The sequence below is a fragment of the Pagrus pagrus genome, assembly GCF_965226575.1.
Source record: "Pagrus pagrus genome assembly, chromosome: 19".
Classification (NCBI taxonomy): domain Eukaryota; kingdom Metazoa; phylum Chordata; class Actinopteri; order Spariformes; family Sparidae; genus Pagrus; species Pagrus pagrus.
This window is the reverse complement of record NC_140203.1, coordinates 21,939,019-21,959,051: the sequence shown is the minus strand read 5'-3', so window position 1 is coordinate 21,959,051 and position 20,033 is coordinate 21,939,019. Positions and strand designations below refer to the sequence as shown.

The following is a 20,033-nucleotide window of genomic DNA, read 5'->3' as shown; positions in this document are numbered from 1 at the left end:
CCTTTGTGCGCTGTTTATTTGTGTTTGCCTGCTTGTGTGGGTGTTCAGGCAATGCGTGTTAATGCAGGGGAGTGCAAAGCTGACAGGGCTTGAAACCTTTGACAGGGCAGAGGAACATGTTGTGCCTATCTGGTCCATTCACACACACACATACACACACACACACACACACACACACACACACAAACTTCCAGTGTGTCTTAGACTGAAAACATCTGTCACTGGATCTGTAGACGAGTCATCTCACAGGCTATTTTCTTACACTCTGTCTTTTTTAGGTTTTGAAGTATCTGGATTATGTCTTCACTGGAGTCTTTACATTTGAGATGGTGATTAAGGTGAGAAGGCTGCTCAAGTGGAGGTATAGTACATACAAGATTCTAGTTTGGGCTAAATGTGTTTGAACACTGAAGCTTTTTTAGATGTTAAGGTTACATATACCAGTTGTTTCAGCATTATTTAGTAACTATGTTTTTCATCTAATTGGGACCTGCTTCATTTTAAGATATGTCCTTTTCAACCAAACTTAGCTTGGTATATCTAGACACTTTTCGACCTGCAAATCACGAAATCTGTCTTCCCTGGGACGGCTACAGTAGCGCACAGCAGACAGTGTTGTCATGTCACTGGAATTGCTAATTGGGTCTGTGGTTTTGTATTTCTTATCCATGACAACACTCTGTACTATTTCCAAATGCGTTAGATAGTGAATGCTCTTGATGAGAGACCTTTAAGGGACTTTATAGGCTAAGAAGGAAGAATAGTTTCTTAAAGAGGCCTTGAAACAAATAACGTGTCTGTGTTAGCTTGTATGATTGTAAAGATGTCCCTGTTATTCCTGTGACTCAAGATGATTGACTTGGGGCTGCTCCTCCACCCTGGCTCTTATTTTCGTGACTTGTGGAACATTCTGGACTTCATCGTGGTCAGTGGAGCTCTGGTGGCCTTTGCCTGCTCGTAAGTCATCTTTTCCTTTATTTCTGCAGTGTTGCACTTACTTTCTAATCACAGCTGCAGGGCTCTGAACATGATATATCAAGGATGGATACAGCTACACCACAACATGCTGAAACAACTGTTGTCTTGTGCTACAGTATTTTTAGCTGATGTTACCCTTTCTCCATCACTGGAGTGTGGCTACATGCTCCTGCTCCTATGTTTTTCTTTAAAAAACAAATCCAATATGTTCATCCAATTATTCCTTGTGAACTCTGAGGCTTTTGTGCTGCCTGGGGTTATTTCGCTGACATGACTATGTCAAACTCATCCGTCATTGTTACATAGAGTCTCCACAGCCCCTCCCTGCTAGTCGGCTAATGGGCCATGCACAGCTTGGCTGATAGGTTTAAGGTTAAGGAGGGGACAGAAAGAGCAGAGGAAAAGAGATGGTGCTAGTTTCCAAGCTGGCACACAATTGCAACTCCTGCAGCTCAATTCACTGTGGAAATATTTTTTTATAGTATTTTTTTTTTTTTTAGTTTAACAAATTGCTTTGTGGTTGTTTTTTAAGTCTTGAAGTTGTAATTGTGTTTGTTAAACAGTCGTGTTTGTGCAGGATCTGCCTGTTCTGTAATAAATGTCTTGATATTTGAAAATAAGGGGCAACGTGGGGGTTAATTTTCTCTGCCAAGTTCATTATTTTGTATATTGGGACACCTGGGAAAGTATTATCATGCTGATACTATGCCCAATTATGGCGTTCAGAAAAAGAAGGAAAAAAGACTGAACATCACATGTTGTACCCATTGATATAAGGATAGATGTCTCAACCCATTGGACAAAAGTAAAACCAAATACCAAAATATAACAAATACTTGCACTGCCATCTTTCGCTGTTGACGTCTGTTCAATAGTGATAGGGCGGTAGAGCACAACTCAAGCTTGACATGCCATGGCATCAAATAACTAATCAAAACCAATGTAAAAACGTGAAAATGTATATCAGGCGAGTTTTTACTTTGGCCCACATGCAGGGGGCGGGGTCTATGAGCTATACTGCAGCTAGTCACCAAGTGTTTTGGCTTCACTTTTGGGGCACTGTCAATCATCTGTCTTTATAAACAGTCAGTGGTTGTACCTTACACAGCTGCACATTTGTGCCTCCTCAGCTATTAAGTGCAGGAAACCAGGCTTATTTTTTTATGCTTACAATAACTACATATTGATTGAGGACCTGCATTTATTATAAAGTCACTGTGCTGTCCAATGAGTAAGTAATAGGTAATCAGTTGGACAGAAATCAAACATCCCAGTACTCCTTATAGGTGAGAACTGGCCCAATTCAAGCAGTGGCTACGTTCATTTTATCACTGAGAGTTAACTAGTGGCAGAAGAGGTAGTTGTTTTGCAGTTGTACCTCACACATTTAGACACAAAAGATCCAGAGCCAGATCTGACCAGACTTTCCAGCCAATCAGAAGTAAATGTTATCCATAGCCAGAGTATAAAGGGAGTTAATGAGCCCCTTGACGGTTACAGACCTGCATTCTGAGTCTCTGGAGTGAGAAGGTGATTACACATTCTGTTTCAACTGTCAATTATTTTCTTGTCCGCCACGGTTTCACATATTGACTCTGTCTTCCAAGTTTATCTACAGTTTGTCACTTGTATTTTTCCTTGTGCTGCTCTCTCTGTCGTGCTGATTTCTTCTCTTTTGCCAGCCGTAGATTGATGCTTCTCTCTGTCTTTTGTCTGTTGCTGACTGTCTCTGTCTTTTTCACTTTTTTTCCTTCCTCCTTTGTTTTCTGGCTTGGATTGCTTTCAGGAGCCTTATGGGGTAATGTCTGCTCTCACTGCCTGTCTATCTATCCATGTGCTTGTCTTCATGTTTGTGTCTTCTGTCTATCTCAGCCAGTGTCATTTACAGAGTTTATAGAAGCGGCAGCCCTCCTCAGCTCTCAGCTAAATGTTTTGAGCAAATGTCATATTTTATTATTTTGCTTTTCTTATCAACACAGCCACAGTCACGATCAAAGATACTGGCATTTAGTCTGTTTGTGTTATGTAACCGTGTTTGTGTTACATCTGTATTGGGTTACATAAGTGCAATTACCTGTTGTCCATTTATGGACTATGATTTTATTTGTGTTAGTTGGAATTGCAATATACAAAATGCACAGCGGGGCAGCACTGTGAATATAAAACATACTGTACTGTTTCAAAGGTTCAAGCTTTCAGAAGAGTGAGAGGTGTTCCAGATATTCATGAACACAAAGGATTTGAGTGCTGCTGTCCATAATAAGCACACAGATAAAAGTATGCTAATTAAAAACTATTAAACAGAGTGAATGGTAGATATAAAGCTTTTTCTTTTTTAGACACAAGGACTCACTGTATAATAAAGATACAGGATAATGTAAAATTCAGGTCTAACAGCTAATGCACTGCTCATTTATAAACACATACTTTAAGGGTATAATAGCATCACTCAGCAGCCTTAGTCCAGTCCAGGAAGAAGAGTAAAATTCCCTCATCCAAGGTTATCAGATTCAACCAGCTCCCCTTCATCCCTCCCTCTCATGTTCACCTCCTTTCCAGCATTTTTCCTCCTATCACAGTCATGGCCTGAAAATGTGTAACAGGCTACATTCACATTGCAAGAATTACAGGATTACGCTGCTTTCTTACAACCTGGATCTGATTTGGATGTAGTCTGACTCACTGGGTGTAGGCTGTTGGTATTAGCCAGCAATTGGTTGCCTATTTCAGGTGGCATTCACCTCTTCCTTTCATTATCTGCATGTTAAAGTTTTCAAAATCCCCATCCTTACGGGGAACAACAACCTCTAAGCTAGCAACCTACAAGCTTTAAATGGCAAGTTATCCTAAAGATAAGGTCAAATTAGATTTATTTTCCCAGCAGCACAGTGAACGTTGTCATACAGTTAATTGTTTCGCTCATCTTTGCTTCTCTCAAACTGTCCATGACATCATGACCACCAAGTTGATTCATTCACATGTGTATCACACAATCATTCTCATATTTTAATCAGCCTCGTCTTTCACAGGGTAATTAGTAAAAGTGCTTCTATTTGTCTTTTATCTTTGTTTTCTTTTCAGTGTGTTTTGATGTTGTCAGTAAATAATGTCACTGTATCTTCATGCCTGTGTGGTATCAGCTTGAAATGTTTATTTTGCTCTGTCTTTCTTTATATGCTTGTTTGCTCTTTTTATGTGGGTGGTGTTTGTGTAATGTGTGTGTGTGTCTGTATGTGTGTGTGTATGCTTATCATTGCTTTTTCTCATCAGATCGCAACAAAGCGTGGCCAGGTGGGAACTATCCCTATCTAACTTTTGCTTATTGATCCGCCTGTCCCTTTCCCCACATGTGAAACACAGAACGCTCCCCTTGTCAACCGTACTTAATAAACCTTGTCGCCCTCCATCCCAACATGCTTGGGATATGACCATGATTTCCCTCCCTCCTTTCTCTCTCCCCTTATAGAAAAACCTCTTGTTCCAATATTGGGACATCCAGACAAAAAGACAATATTGCGAACTCCACCTCATAGCTTTCAGAAGATGAACATATAGCCGCTCTAATGCACTACTATGAATCTGCACTCAATATCTTTCTACTTGTAAACCTGGTTGTATCAAAGCTCAAAAGCCCTTTTCTATGGTTTCACCTTCATGTAAATTTGATTTAATCTTGACTAAAGTGGGTTTAATTGGTCAAATCTCTGAGAGATTATGGGCTGCAGGCTGCCCTTCACCTATCTCTCCTTCTTTATGCAGTGGACTTAGAGGAAGATCAATAAGAGATTATAGCTTCTCACCTGAATCCACCTTGAGTCACTAATGATTTAAAAGCAGGATTACAGCCCGTGCAGCCAGTGTATGTAAGAAAATTGATACCTGATACCTGTTTTTTACCATCCAAACATATTATGACTTAAACCACACTTCAGTCTGATTAAATGTCCAAACAGATTGGAAATGTGTTTTTTTTAAATACTCTTGACGTAATTGTATATTTTTGCTAAACAGCTGGAAGAAAATGCTGACATACTTTAAAGTAAATAAGGTCCTCTTGCAACACTCCACTAAATGGAGAGAAATGCAAATGAGCTGCTGATTATGCACCAGATCCTTTTTAAAAGCAAAAACAAAATAAGCTTTTTAACCCAGATTTATACATTGTTTTAATTATCACAATAAACTCAAAGTACAAGGTACCATGAAATTAAGGTCATGAGCCTTAATTGTTGGTAATCACTGAGCTCCAATATATTATATTATATATTATATTTGCACATACAGTACATTATTAAAAATTCCCTATGTAATCAACATGGAACTACTGGATACAAGGAGCCTGGTACATCCTGTTCTGCTGAAGCAGTAAGGGGCTTCTGATTGCATGTCAGATTATGAATCCCTACAAACAAACAAACAAACAAACAAACAGGAAATGCTCCTGGCTCTCAGGAGGGCTGAGAGGACTAGAGTCATGACTGAGGATGACCTCACATGTCTGGCTGCTGAGCACGTTAAGCAATCAGTGTTGATCTGCACTGCATTGATGTGAAAACACGACCTTGTACACACACACAAACACACTCTCACACACAGATTACATCTTCCTAGCCTACGGCGCTTCTGAAAGCTATTGGGAGACTGTTCTTGCCGTCTCAATGTGTTGAGGTCCTTGAATAGCGAGGACTGGCATTGACTTTACAGATTGCATGCCAGGGTAAACAAGTCATCCAAGCATGAGAGCTGCATGCCATTTCGGTAGACTCAGAGTTTCCCATTGAGAAAGGAAAAGGCCCTCGAGCCTAAAATGTATGGAACCATGCTTCTCTCCTGTTTGAGCTCTGTCTTTACCACATTTTCTAGACTTTACATTACATAAAAAATATATATTTCATTATTGTAATAATTTTTTCACCCAGTAAAGTAAAACAACTTGCACATTTCAAGGGTTCCTCACTCCCTAAAAGATTCTCTGCTGGCGAACCAGATGTTTTTTGAAAATGAGTCTCGACAACACTGACAGACTGATCTGAGCCTGTGTGAGTGTGTCTCTGTGTGATTGGGGACATTTAAAGCAAAGGAACAAGGTGTTAATAGGCAACTGGTATTATCTTAATGCTCTATTTCACAGGTCCCCTTCCTAGAAACGAGCTCATGTGTACCTAATTTTCCCAGAAAGGTCTTTCTAAATTGGTGTCAATCATGGAGAAATGGACAAGTTGTTCAGTTACTCTGACTCATTTGTTTTTGTTGTTCAAGAAAGAGCTGGGAAATAACCGGGAGTTAAATAGAAAATAGAGCATCACAGATGGGTGGAGTTTAAGTTTCAGGGTATTTTCTGGAAGAAACTGTAGAAGTCTTACTGGACAGATTATTTTGTTGCGTAGATTCAAAGAAATGTACTTAACTACTGATGGTAGTTAGCATGCTAATGTTTTCAGATGACATTCGAGCAGATAAATACACAGTTTAATCTGTCCTCAGGCTTTTGGGCTTGTGGCTTGTGTCACGCTTTTGGGCTTGTGTCCCCCTCCAGGGACCTGTAACAAAATGACACTGAAAGTACTGTGACGAGTGCACATTGGATAAAGGCTGCATGCGTTCTTAAAAACTTTATTTCATGCCCTGTGGGTACATTTTTATATTTTACAGTTGTTAGTTTTTTACAGTGGGAGTTCTTTTTGTCCCCCGGGGATGACGACATTGGTTGGTTGATAACTCTGCCTCATGCTGGAGTAGGAAGCAGCAGGGCCTAAAGGGGCCAACAGGGCTTTAAAACTCTCTTTATTTAATATAAATACTTTGTCACTGTTTTTTTACTATGTTATTCATTTTATACACAGAAACCTATACACCAGCAACTGGAGAGATGTCAGAGCGATGGGTCTGCTGTAGTACAGTGCCCCAAGCAGTTAGGGGTTAATAGGTGCCTTGCCAAAGGGCATCATGACAATGCTCCGGAAGTGAACTGGAACTTTCCAGCTACCAGTCCACCTCCATACTGACTAGCCTATGCTGGACTAGAACCAGTCACCCTCCAGTCCTGTCCCTATTGACTGAGCTACTGCCGCTGTCTTGAGTGCTTTCCACATCCTTCAGACATACAATTGTTGCTCTGCAGACACTTCGATATGCACACACTCTTGCTTTCTATTTGGATTTTTTTGAAGTCAAGAAGAAACAGTTTCATCAAGAGTGACAGCCACATTGTGTGTGTGTGTGACTGATTAATTAAACACTGCCCTTGGCCAATGTTAGTCTCTGAGTGAATGATGGCTCAGCTGCATGTTATTAGCATAACAGCTAGTTTTTAAACCCCTACACCCACCTCCCACTCTGCAACCAGTTAACAAAACCTGCAGTGTCTGCAATGATTGACAGCAGTGGTTCCTGCAAAGAAGCTGCTTCCTTCACAAGGGGGCTCATTCTTTGTGCATTTACTCAAACAGTAACAAATGTTTGCATGCCTTCTACAGAAACATGTTAGCATGTTAGCTTTTCGTGGCTGCATATTTAGAGCCTGTATGCTACATGTTGAGGTTCACACCAACAATGCAAGTGGTGTATTAGATTGTTACAGAAATTATACCAAATTGAAAAATAAACACTGCAGGGAAAGTTGTTCATTAAAAAAAACAGTATCAGCAGGAAAATGTAACTGTTGAAGAGAAGAATATAGTTTAGTTTCACAAGTGTGTAAATACCTTATATCCTGAATGTATGTAGTTGTTGAAGAAAAGGACAGAAAGAAAGAGAGTAAAGGAATGAAGGAAAGGAAAAGGGATGAAAGGAAGAAAGAAGGATTTGGGAAGGAAGGTAAAAGAGAAAAACAGAAGAAAGGAAGGAAAGGGGGAGTGAAAAGAAAAATGAAAGTAATGAAAAAAGCCATAAAAAGGAAAGAAAGAAAAAAAGAAAGAAAGAAGGAAAGAAGATACAATGTAATATAACCACAGTCTTCAGGTAGATGAGTGCAGTAGAAAGTATAATATTTGGTAATGGAGGAAAAGTAGAAAATCTTGCAAAATGAAAATGATCACGTAAAGCAGCAACAACATCTGATATGTGTATTTATTTACAGTACTTACGTTACTCTGAACAAATGAATCTTCCTCCATTGTTGCATGCTTCTGTAGAATAACATGAATCACATGCATGTACTCTACTAACAGAATAAAACAGGTACGCAGTATACCTGATGTGCTACAACCAGCTCCTCTGACTGGACGATGGAATAAAAGGGTCTACTATGACTATCAGTTACACTACATCACCCAGACTAACTGTACTTTATATCTGCACAGAGGGACGAAAGGCAAGGACATCAATACCATCAAGTCCCTGAGGGTCCTGCGAGTCCTGCGGCCGCTCAAGACCATTAAACGGCTGCCCAAGCTGAAGGTATGTAATCCAATCTGTCACCAACCCAGTCCATTCTGAGAGGAAAAACAAAAACTCAGAGCAGCTGGGGCCACAGCCGGGGTCAGTCGGACCCGCTATCATGAGTCAAATTCACTTACAGTATGTCAAAGAGGAATTGATGTATCCAATTCAAAACTGTCTTTTTTTCAATCATATGTCTTCTTTTATCTCGAGCTCCAGATGAAAGATTTGAGCTGTTTGACTTTTGGGGCGTTCTGGGTTGTGGATGGACGTGACAGAAAATTGTTTACTTTACTGAAGTAGTTCAGTGCAAGGAGACTGTACCTCCCAGAGCATACATTCCTTAAAAGGTTGATAACATTTTTGAGAAACTGTGTTTTGAGCATCAAACACTTACACCCTGTAGGTTTGGAAGGTGACTCTGAAGAGTTTGTAGCTTCTCCTTTGTTGAGAACAACTGGAATTTCAATGGAAGGCTAAGTAGGAGCAAAAAACTTTCAAGTTATCCTTAGAAATTTCTCAAACTAGGTCCTGTATGTTCAGTGTGTGAAAACGTCTGCCAGAATACATTCTAGCAACAAGCTAATAGTTTGCTAATAGTTTGCTAATAAAGGTCATGGACGACAACCACCAACATAAAGCTAGAACATAGTGATACTGCAAAGCTGATTTGACAAGTTTCTTTCTAACCCTAACATTTAGATATACTTTTTTGAAACTGGGTCACAGTTGGAATTCATTTTAACTAGTACAAGCAGTTACTTCACAGAGCAGTCCATACAGCTCTGTAAAGTAGTAACTTTTTGAGAGCCACCTTTCAAACTTTCAGTGTTTGATGCCCAAAAGATGGCGGTGTGAGTCTTTGTTAACTCTATTTCAAACACTGCTACAAAGGTGGCTTTGTGCCATTTAGCAGTGAACTCTATTTATACTGAATGTCCGTGGTAGACTGCTGTTTCAGCTTGTGGCCACTGTTCCTCTTGGTCACTGCTGTTTGTCTTTGTTTGGCAGATGTTTTTGTGATTTTCATGATTGTTCTTAATATATTAAGTCATTTTGGAGGGTTTTTTTGAACCTGCATTTAACTTGACTGATAGCTGCACATCATCATTTGGCCTATTGAGAGCTCAGTTAGTTGTCTCATCACACTGTGCCGCCTGCTGTTCCTCTGTTAATGTTGACAAATTGGATTTAATTAAATATGACTCATCTTTGTTGCAGTGTTTTGTAAATGCAATTAAGTGAAGTTAGAGGTGAAGTCAATTTCTGCCAGGTGTTTCCATTTATTATGTCTTACCTTTTCACATGTACTTTAAAAGAGGGGAGATTGATTTGTGTCCATGTTTCAAATGACCTAATGTACTTACAAGGAAACTGAAGATCAAAATCAGAATAAAGTCGTCTTCTAAATAGTCTAGCTTCCAGAACAGTTGTCTACTTGAACAGAGCTCAAAATATTATTTGAGATTATTATAAATTATTATGGAGGAATCATTTTTGGTTAATGCTGGGGTTGGTAAGATTGGAACCCGCATGAGAAAGCAACATTTTGAACCTATCCAACCCAAAAAATCCCAAAACACATGAACTACACCAATAGCGACTGCAGTTACTCCCTACTGCTGTAGGTGTGTGCTTTGTGCTGACTGTGTTAGCTGTTGAATGACAAGCTCATGAGCTACGTACTGTGAGCGCAGCGCATTGTTGTCATTGTTACCATATCCACCTACCTGAATACATTGACCAACTTCCCCACAGCTTACAATGGCCAGCTGGAAGACATGTGTGAGCAGCTTGTTCACTAAGTTCCCTCAGCTCTCAGCTTTTCTGGTCTCATAAATACATGAATAAACAACTCTGTTAAATGCCACAATAATATATGTATAAAACAGTCAAAATAACATCACACACATACCTTAGTTAGAAAAGGCTACTCAGCACAACAGTTTCTCCCCCCTGCTGTAGGTGTGTGCTTTGTGCTAACTGGGTTAGCTGCTTAAAGACAATCTCAGTGGCTGTGTACTGTGAGCACAGCACATTGTTGTAATTACAAACTATATCAACTATCTCATGTCTCACTCACATGTAGAAAACCCCTAACATTATCATAATGAATGTAAATAATGAACATGGCTATTGTTAGTACTCACCACTGTCAAGCTAGTATATAATATTGTATTTTGGCTGCACTTTCTGTCATTCTAGTGCGACTTGTTTGCAAATAGCTTTAGCAATATAGCAATACGTATACAGCAATACGCCGGCAGGTACATAGATAGACAAACAAAAAGACTTGTTTGATGCCTGTGCCAGCCACAGATACTGGATTTTTTATTTTATTTTTCAGAGCATTTGAATTACTGATCACTGAACTTATGCAATTTTATACAAATATAACAAAAAAGAGTCAAAAATCTGTATTTATGGATCGTGACCCTCAACTGTTTCCTCTGATGCAGAAATGACAGCTTCCCTCTGGTGCGTGAAGGCAGCTGATCATCCAAAAGTAATGGATCTGACAAAAGATGAAAGATGTGATTGGAGTAATAGAAGTGTGATGATTGAGACAAATCAGAGCTGGCAGACAGACGCTCATCCAAAACTCCTTTTCGAAACTCGGACAGAGTCATTTGACGGACAGGCTGGTAGAGGAGGGAAGAAATATGTTCCGTTCTCGCTCTGGATACAGAAGTCTAGATGGCGAGCATTCATGCAGCAGCATATTCATTGGTTGGATTGCATACATGTCAGGATAGATAGACAAAACACTTCATCTCATAAAGACATCACAGCATAGGCTGACAGGAGAAAATAGCTGGATAGAGAGAGTGACAGGCAGGGAGACAGAAAGGCTGACTTCATGCAAAGGTGTGTTCATGTACTCAGAAATACAGTTTGTGTTCCAATAGCAGGTGTGTGTTTTCTTATCTGCCACCTTTATGGTTTAAGGTTTGGTGAAGTTAATGTAACTTAAACTACTTGGGTCAGTTAGGGAAAGATCATTGTCGTTGTAAAAAGAGACTTATATTGACTTGGTAGGAGACATCCAGTCTCAGAGTCAGACACTTTGGTCATTCAATCATCCATGCCAATCTCCACAGTGAGAGGTTTTGTGGTGCATCATGCTATAGCAGCTATTGCTTTTAAGAGACAACAGTCTGTATTTGCACCACTACAAGAGATTGCTAGCTTTAAAGGTCCCACGTTGTAGACAGTGAGATTTCCATGGCTCTCTTGATTATAAAGCAGGTCAAGGTGCTGTATAAATACAGTAAAAAGTATAAGAACACTAAATCCTCGCAGAAATGCACACAGCATGTATTCAGAAACTATGTCTTGAAACAAACCATCGGGTCTTTCCTAAAGTTGTGATGTCACAATATACTGTCTCAGCCCACAGCACGGCTGGAGGCTGGAGACTGGGTTTCATTAGCAAGGCCTTAAATAGACAGAGGATGAATAGAGGTGCTGCTGTAATAGACACTATGTGAAAAATAATGTGTTTTTAAACATTAAAGCATGTAAACATTTTCTTGTAGACGCCTGAAATAAAAATATGAACCTGAAAATAAACAAAAGATGGGACCATGTTTAAAGAAATGACCAATGCTGGCTTTTTATTAGCCACAGTATGGTCCTTGTGCAGCAAGGAAAGCTTAGAATGGACTTCCTGTTGTAGAAATAGAGAGTGAAAATGAAGTGCTGCAAGTGATATTTGTAATACAATTATTTTTGCACTTTTCCATTTTTCACATAATTTTTTTCACCTGTATTCAAAATAGGTGTGACACTTTTTCAAGAAGTCGGGCTTAAATGACTTTCAAACACTTATTTCTAGTAATTACTTTGAATGGAACCAAAACAGCACAGTACATGACTGATGAGATACAGTGATCTGTAACTGTCACATGAGCATTTGTGATGAGCAGTCTCCTTCCTTCAGTGGTCTGAATGTCTTCTCCTTCTTTTTGTCTTTATTTTTAACTGTGTGATGTCAAGCTACTGCTATAGGCACAGCTAGGCAGTCTAACTTTAAATGATCTGTTGAACTTAGAGAAAGCAAGAAATCAAACATGTTATTGCAGTTAGTATACATGCCTCAATCAAAAGTTTGAATTGAGTTATAATTTAAAATACATAATGATTTACAATTTATCGATGAATAATATAAACAAATGATAATGGACCTAAGGTTAAGGTTAAGTGTCCTGGGAATGGATTTGATGTACATCATTGCAGTCTCCTACATTCTACAAATGTAGGTGTGTAGATATATATACATAAATAACTTGTGTTTATTGATCTGTGTGTGTCTGTGCAAATATTTCAGGCGGTGTTCGACTGTGTTGTAAACTCTCTGAAGAACGTTCTTAACATCCTCATCGTCTACATCCTCTTCATGTTCATCTTCGCTGTTATCGCTGTGCAGCTCTTTAAGGGCAAATTCTTCTACTGCACTGATGAGTCCAAGGGTCTGGAAAAAGACTGCAGGTACGCCATCCAAACGTACTTTCTTCTGAAGGAATCGATATTTTCAAAATAAATCCTGATTTAATAATGAAATTCTCAGTCACATTTTATCCCCCAGCTTTGTCTCTTTATCTGCTTTTGATATCGGCTTTTTTCATCTTGTTATTCTACTCCTTCTGTCTCTGTCTCAGGGGTCATTTTCTGGACTATGACAAGGATGAAGTGACAGCTCAGCCCAGAGAGTGGAAGAAGTACGAGTTTCACTATGACAACGTCCTCTGGGCCTTTCTCACGCTGTTCACTGTCTCCACCGGAGAGGGCTGGCCGTTGTAAGTCAGAAACAACCTCCATATCACTTCATTTGCGTTGCACCTTTCATACATAAAATGCCACTTAAAGTCAGGTGTTAAGACAGTGGTTTACAAGCTGAATATGAAGCTGAAAAATCAGATAGAGATGTGGAATGAATTGAATATATTTTTAGTATATTGAGTATTTGAAGTAATGTTGAATTATTTATTCTTTTGCATGTTAGAGTCCCTTCAGTGTTTTGTCTCGAAACTCACTCGGCACACCTGGAGGCAGCTAGTACAGCGCAGATTAAACCCAACTGATTTCTCCCAGGCTTAATTACTGTGCCTTCTCTAAAGATGCAATCAAGGTTCATTGCATAGACGGCTTCAGTCTGCCATTCTGTGCCTGAGCTAAAGTAGCATTTATCATCATCATCATCATCATCATCGTCATCGTTGTCTCTGTCAAGGACTGTCGATGACTGTTTGCTCATTTCATTCAGTGCACTTACCTGTAGATGAGAAGTAAATTGTTAAACTGCCTGAGCCTGTCATGATCATCTGAACTCACACACTCCTAAACAAGTTGTGACAGCACAAACACCACAACAAAAGGCATCTCACAAATGAGTTGTCCATTTAAATATACAGTATTTACCTATGTTTATGATTTTATAAAATTATCCATATGTTGCATAATGTTAGTGACTCTACTTAAAGATAGCAGTTAAATCAAAACTTAAAACCAAAAACTCTATGTATACTATACTGTATATATGTATGCAACAAGAGCAACATGAGCTGTTTGAGGGGATGATGAGACTGAACACAGATCCCAACACACCCACTGAGAATTGATGATTAGAGATTCCTTCTCACTGTGTTTTCAAGTTTGTGTCTGGCAATAAGCATACCAAGGCTGACATCCAAAATTCAATTGGATTCATTATCTGGAAGTGCCTCGAGGCTGCATTAGCAGCTCCTGACGTAGCACAGCCAGTCAGTGGATGTGTTGCATTTTAGTTCATGTCAGCTCCAGGTTTTGACAAGTAAGAATACTGTGTGGAATGTTCAATGTTCTGTTCGATCGATTAAGATCCTTTACTTTTTCAAACTGTTCATCTCTCAAGCATTCAGAATACTTAGTTTCCTAGTCGTAAGACTTGTATGCTGACCTGAACGACATTTACAGGTTGTGTGAAAGAGGGTCCAACAGCATTGTGTCTAAACAAATCAAAGCAACCATGGTAGTTCATTTTAATATTTATTTAATTATTTATTTATATATTTAGTATTATTTATTTTTGTATATGCATTTTAGCTTTATTTTTGTGCTGATCATCATCGCCATTATCATCATCATCCAACAAGTCCTCTACATTTAAGGACAAAATATGAAGTTTGTCCATGCCCTCTGGACATACTATACTATAGAAGCATATTCTGATCTGATGCCCCTATCAGCAGGAAAAAATCATTTATCTGTGTCTTCAGAAACTGCTATAAATTACTGTTAAAATAAATCAGTTGATGACAATGCTATAGTAAGAATTTGGCTAGGATAAGGGAAAGATGATGGGTTAAAATAAGTACCTTGTTTAAGTTAGTGAAATGTGATGGTTTAGGGTTTAAAGGACCTTTGTCATCCTTGTTACTATAATAAACATATTGTTAAGGTTGGGTACAATCATGGTTATGCTTTAATAAAAACAAGGACAAAGTTGACTTTGAAAACGGGGAGAAAAAACAGTAGTCTATTTTATAAAAGGCAGACGTATTGGTGACCCATCAACCACACGACCTTTGTCGCCCCATAACGGTGTCACTCTACTTCGTCCATTGCATAATTACTATGGCTGCTAGAGGGCTGAACATAAACTACTAGTTGTTTTCGGGTTCTTGCTAAAACAACCTATGATGTCATTCTTGGGAGGGCAGAAAAGTGCTCTACAAAACATTGTTTTTTGTAGAGCACTTTTCAAAAGTTATACAATGCTAATAATGTGTGAATCCGTACGTATAGACACTGCAGCTGTGCCCACAGGTTCACCTCCATATACTCTCTGCACAGGACTTGTGACAGTTCCTTGACTCATCGACTCATTTAGAAATCCTGTGTGAAGATTGTCAGAAAGCTCTGCCGTTGCTTTGATTGAGTATTTCCAGGAAAGATTCCCTGGATATTTTAAAACAGATTGATTTTACAGTAATTACATCAAGACTGCTTGTGTCCACTTCCAGGATTAATTTTAGTAAATTACATTGTAAAGCGGGGGAAAGGTAGGAATGGTGGATGATTAGAAGAGCTTGCATCACTCTAATATATTATATATTGCAATGATTAATAGTTTAGTTGACCAAAAGAAAGTTACTTTTTTGATAATGAATTGATCTCTTCAGTTAGGTTCTGAGATGTGAGATCATGGTTAATTGAATATTTTTGGTTTTTGGATTGTTGGTTAGACAAAACAATATTTAAAGATGTAACCATCTGATCTAGGATATTGTGATCTGCATTTTTCCTTGTTGTCTGACATTTTATGGATCAACAATTAATCGATTTATCAAGAAAATAATTGACAGATTATTATAGATTTGATCATAAAAGTAATTGTTGCATTCCTCCTCCAGATGTTGGGTGAATGAAGATTGAAATTCAGTCTGTGGTGGAGGTGCCAGAAACTTTTGGAATTAAGGGGTTTAAAAATAAGGGGCAACCATTTGGACCAAGGAAAATGTATGGACATTTGTTGAATTAGTTTGACAAGGCCGGACAAAGGTTGATGGCCTCCATTGAATCTCTACAGATATTGTAGGCATTACTCTCAGTGGTTGTTCATATCTCACCTCAGTTCATCTTTGCCTTCTTTTCAGGGTTCTGAAGCACTCTGTGGACGCTACCTATGAGGACCAGGGCCCCAACCCAGGCTTCCGCATGGAGACGTCCATCTTCTATGTGGTCTACTTTGTGGTGTTCCCCTTCTTCTTTGTCAACATATTCGTGGCTTTGATCATCATCACCTTTCAGGAGCAGGGCGACAAAGCCATGTCCGAGTGTAGCCTGGAGAAGAATGAGGTGTGAGAGTGGTGAAGAGTGATGCACTTTCTTTATTTTTCTCCTGGAGAACAGCAACCCCCTCCCCTAGATGCAACAAGAACATGCTGATTATTTCTGCAGAAGCACTAGTTTCCCAAAATGTCTCTTGCATCACAAATGTTTTCTTCATTAGAAATCAGAGCACATGCTGATCCACTTCCAGGCAAATTAGAACTAACATGACTTACAAACAGAACAAAGCACTACCAAAGGAAGCAGTGGGATGAATCTTCTCCGCTCTCTTCATCTCCACTTCACAGGGACTTTGTTAAAATCACGCTGTTTTTTTTCCTATAAAGTATTGGCTAGTGATCAGAGAGCTTCAATTTGTGGTCTCATCTTACAATATCATGAAAGGCTTAGAAAATCTTCTTGTGGCGTGCCAGCTGTCTTTCATGTTTTTGAATTTGATTTCCCAGCACTTTTCTCTTCTGTGATGAAAGGTGTGAAGTTCTTGTATCACACAGGATTCATAGTCTGTTTTTATGTTGTCTTTTCATCAAACAGAGGGCTTGTATTGACTTTGCCATCAACGCCAAGCCGCTGACGAGATACATGCCAGAGAACAAGCAGTCCTTCCAGTACAAGATGTGGAAATTTGTGGTGTCGCCTCCGTTTGAGTACGCCATCATGACTTTAATCGCCCTCAACACAGTCGTGCTGATGATGAAGGTCAGTGATTCCTCCTGCTAACGATGCAAAGCGCCTATCCCTCTCAGATACCTCTCAGCCAGAAAGAAGTAGTCTATTGGCTCAGTGATACTAGTACAGTTCCCAGTATGATACAGCACAATATTTAAATATTAAAATGGACTACAGAAGCTGATTCCATAAATCTGAACTATTTCATCTTTAGTTCATAAGGCAGAGAAGGTATTACAGCAGCTGTCTGGCCTTCAGACATGGTCAACAAGTAAAAATCAAACAACACCACCAACACACCCCTGCGACACTTCTGACAAACAGTGCTCGCTGCTATCAGAGTTAAGTGCTCGTGTCTTGGCAGTTCCCGTAGTCAGAAGAGAAAATCTCTGAGGGAATGAAGCAGCCAGTTTGAGTAATGCAGACCGGTGCCAGAAAAGAGCTCTGTTCTCCTGCTGGCTCTGGTTTCATTTACATAATCTAACAATATTTCTAATGTACCTTTGTCAGATTCTGACCATAAAATCTAAAAACTAACGTGGAGAAATCGTTTGAAAGGTTGTTCAGATATACTGCTGTAGTGTGATTTTAAATGTGCTTTTGTGACTCATATTGAGTCAAAACATAGATACAGTTTACACATTTTTACATACACTTAGCCACATTTGTGTTATTAATGGAAACACAATGGCCTGTAAGGAGTCCAATCCTTTGGAAATTTGGAAGCCAAGAAGAACGGCTGTGCTTGGTGTTATTATTTTTTAATTCCATTACTGATTGCCATCTAGAGATAATCAACCCCTTATTGTGAGAAAACAAAAGGTTGTTACCTCTTATTACTCATAATGTTTATCAGAGATCAGGAGTGCCATTACAGCACGGAAAGATGGCCTATTGGCAACTGTAGCAGCTGATTTAAAAACACGATGAGAGAAGGTGGCAGTAATGTACCTATGGCTGACTGTCAACTGCTAAAACCAACTGTGGATAAAAAAGCTGAATGTTTCTAGATAACTGCTGTTAAAAAACATTTTTAGCTACGTACAGTAGCTGGATAGCTCACAACTAACTAGCTTTCAGCCCAGGACTGTGATGGATGGCTATCAGAAGAAAACCTGGGTTGAGGTCAGACAATCAGTACTAAAAAGAAACATCATGTACTCACGTAGAAAGCAGTAGATTTCCATTAAACGCAGTATAAACCATGTTTAAGCAAAGACTTCACCAGTTTCTTTCTTGCTTGCTGACTCGTGTGCTCCACTATCAGTGCGTTAGTTCTGACCCTGGTATTATATACTGTAGTTATATTGCTAAGAAATTGCAATGATGCATATTTTTTGTATCATACATTCTCCTCATAAGAAATATGACTGAAATGTTGGGTTTCCCTCTGACAGACTTCCAGGACTGTGAAGTTAGTATAGCATTCCTGGGGGTAGCGCGAACAATGACCAGAAACAAACACACACAGGCACAGATAATTTCACAATCACCTGCCATTATCACAAAGGCAAGACACAGTTAGTGCCTACTGGTACTTGAGATGATTAAAATGTATGTATGCAGCTGGGATTGACAAATACATGTACATCTTTTAAACATCTTCTAGAGTGCGTCAGAGCAATCAAATATAATCGCAGTGCTTCTCAGTTGCATTTACACTTCAGTATCATAAATCTATGATGCAGCTTTTACATATTTACTGTGGTTCCTCCCTCAATTTTCTCACCGAATATATTCTGTGTATGTTTTTCCTTCTGTCCTCAGTTCTACGGAGCTCCAGAACTGTACGAGTCAATGCTGAAATACTTAAACATCGTTTTCACGGCCCTCTTCACACTGGAGTGCATCCTCAAGATTATTGCTTTTGGTCCACTGGTGAGCTGTCAGGATCATATGCTGCGCTGTACTCTGCAAGCGCTAGACAATTATTCATTGTTATATTGTTTTTCTGTTTACACACATGAGTGAAAAATCTCTCTTTGGATATGCAAATCAGCCAGAAAATATCAGACTGAGGGTGACATCTGCATCTAACCATGCTAATATTGCTCAGTAATTGTTGACAGTCCTAATGAATGTTAAAACAACAATTTACAATTGTTAGATCTGTGGTCATTAGTGTCAGCATTCAGAGGGCATTTCTAAAGAAGAATCTGCTTCACACTGCGCACTCACACTTGGCCCAGTTGCTCCATACCGTGCTGAAGCATGATTGTCACTCTTTCACCGTGCTCCGGCTGCAACCGGGCCTGAGCACGGTAACCTCTTGTACATACATCATCACGTTGTAGCGCGGTCTCAGCACAATGGAGAACAACACAGAGAACATGACTTACTTTACTGACTTATTTGTGTCTTATTTTGTTTCGTTTTGACGGCCCTCTCACATTCCTGGATTTCATGATTATGCAGCGTAATAAGCATGATTATACATGTCCACATTGTGCACCCATCGTGCCGAAGCACAACTCTTCCAACTGTGCCAGGGCCAAGGAAGTGTACCGTGCTTGAGCACAGTACGGAGCGCTCACATTAGTCAAATAATCTGGACTTTGGGGGTTGAACGTGCTTGGGCACAGTACGGATTGCCTAGTGTGAGTGCGCCCTAAGTGGAAGGATGTTTTGAAGGATTGTGATGTTATGGTACACAAAAGAGCATAAACGTTTTAGCAGAGGATGTGTGACATGTCATTAAGCAGTAAGAGTAAAAGGTGTAAAATCCCAAATCCAGGAATGAGGAGGGTGAACTACTAACAAAAAGAAGGGATGCACGGAAGAGTGCTCAGGAAGAATAAATTTCCCCCAACATGGGGCCGTCTAGCCTGCAGCGAGGCATTTCATCTCTGGCTCCGTTCCATTTACGAGGCCCATTTATTAAATAGCTTTTCTCACACACCACTTGCCTCCACCTGTTTAGCTGTTAAGCCCAGACGGATGGGCTCGCATCTGCTGGTATAAACACTCGGCTGCTGCATCTCTTCAGGCTGCAGCTGCACAGCCTGGCAGCAGCCTCTGGCCTCGGGAACTGGATGATTGACCAGTCTGAGAGGATCCACGCTGCAGGCAGCAGCTCAGCACTTAGTTTATACAGGAGAGTGTGTCAGCATTTGTGTATGTTTTACATATAGATTTGTGTGCCCAAGGGTATGTCTACATTTTGTGTTTTGTTG

The 20,033-nt window shown here is 39.6% G+C and overlaps 1 protein-coding gene across 7 annotated transcripts in view; it reads left to right on the top strand.

The window, feature by feature from the left end:
- cacna1bb (calcium channel, voltage-dependent, N type, alpha 1B subunit, b) overlaps positions 1-20,033 on the top strand; it is a 178,020-nt gene that overhangs the window by 121,852 nt on the left and 36,135 nt on the right. For all 7 annotated transcript variants that reach the window (XM_084382536.1, XM_084382535.1, XM_084382537.1 and 4 more), the window contains 8 exons: positions 279-338; positions 851-957; positions 8,280-8,376; positions 12,689-12,849; positions 13,020-13,157; positions 15,996-16,197; positions 16,726-16,890; positions 18,628-18,738. In XM_084382536.1, the coding sequence (XP_084238662.1) occupies positions 279-338; positions 851-957; positions 8,280-8,376; positions 12,689-12,849; positions 13,020-13,157; positions 15,996-16,197; positions 16,726-16,890; positions 18,628-18,738 (1,041 nt within the window). The remainder of the gene's footprint in view (positions 1-278; positions 339-850; positions 958-8,279; positions 8,377-12,688; positions 12,850-13,019; positions 13,158-15,995; positions 16,198-16,725; positions 16,891-18,627; positions 18,739-20,033) is intronic.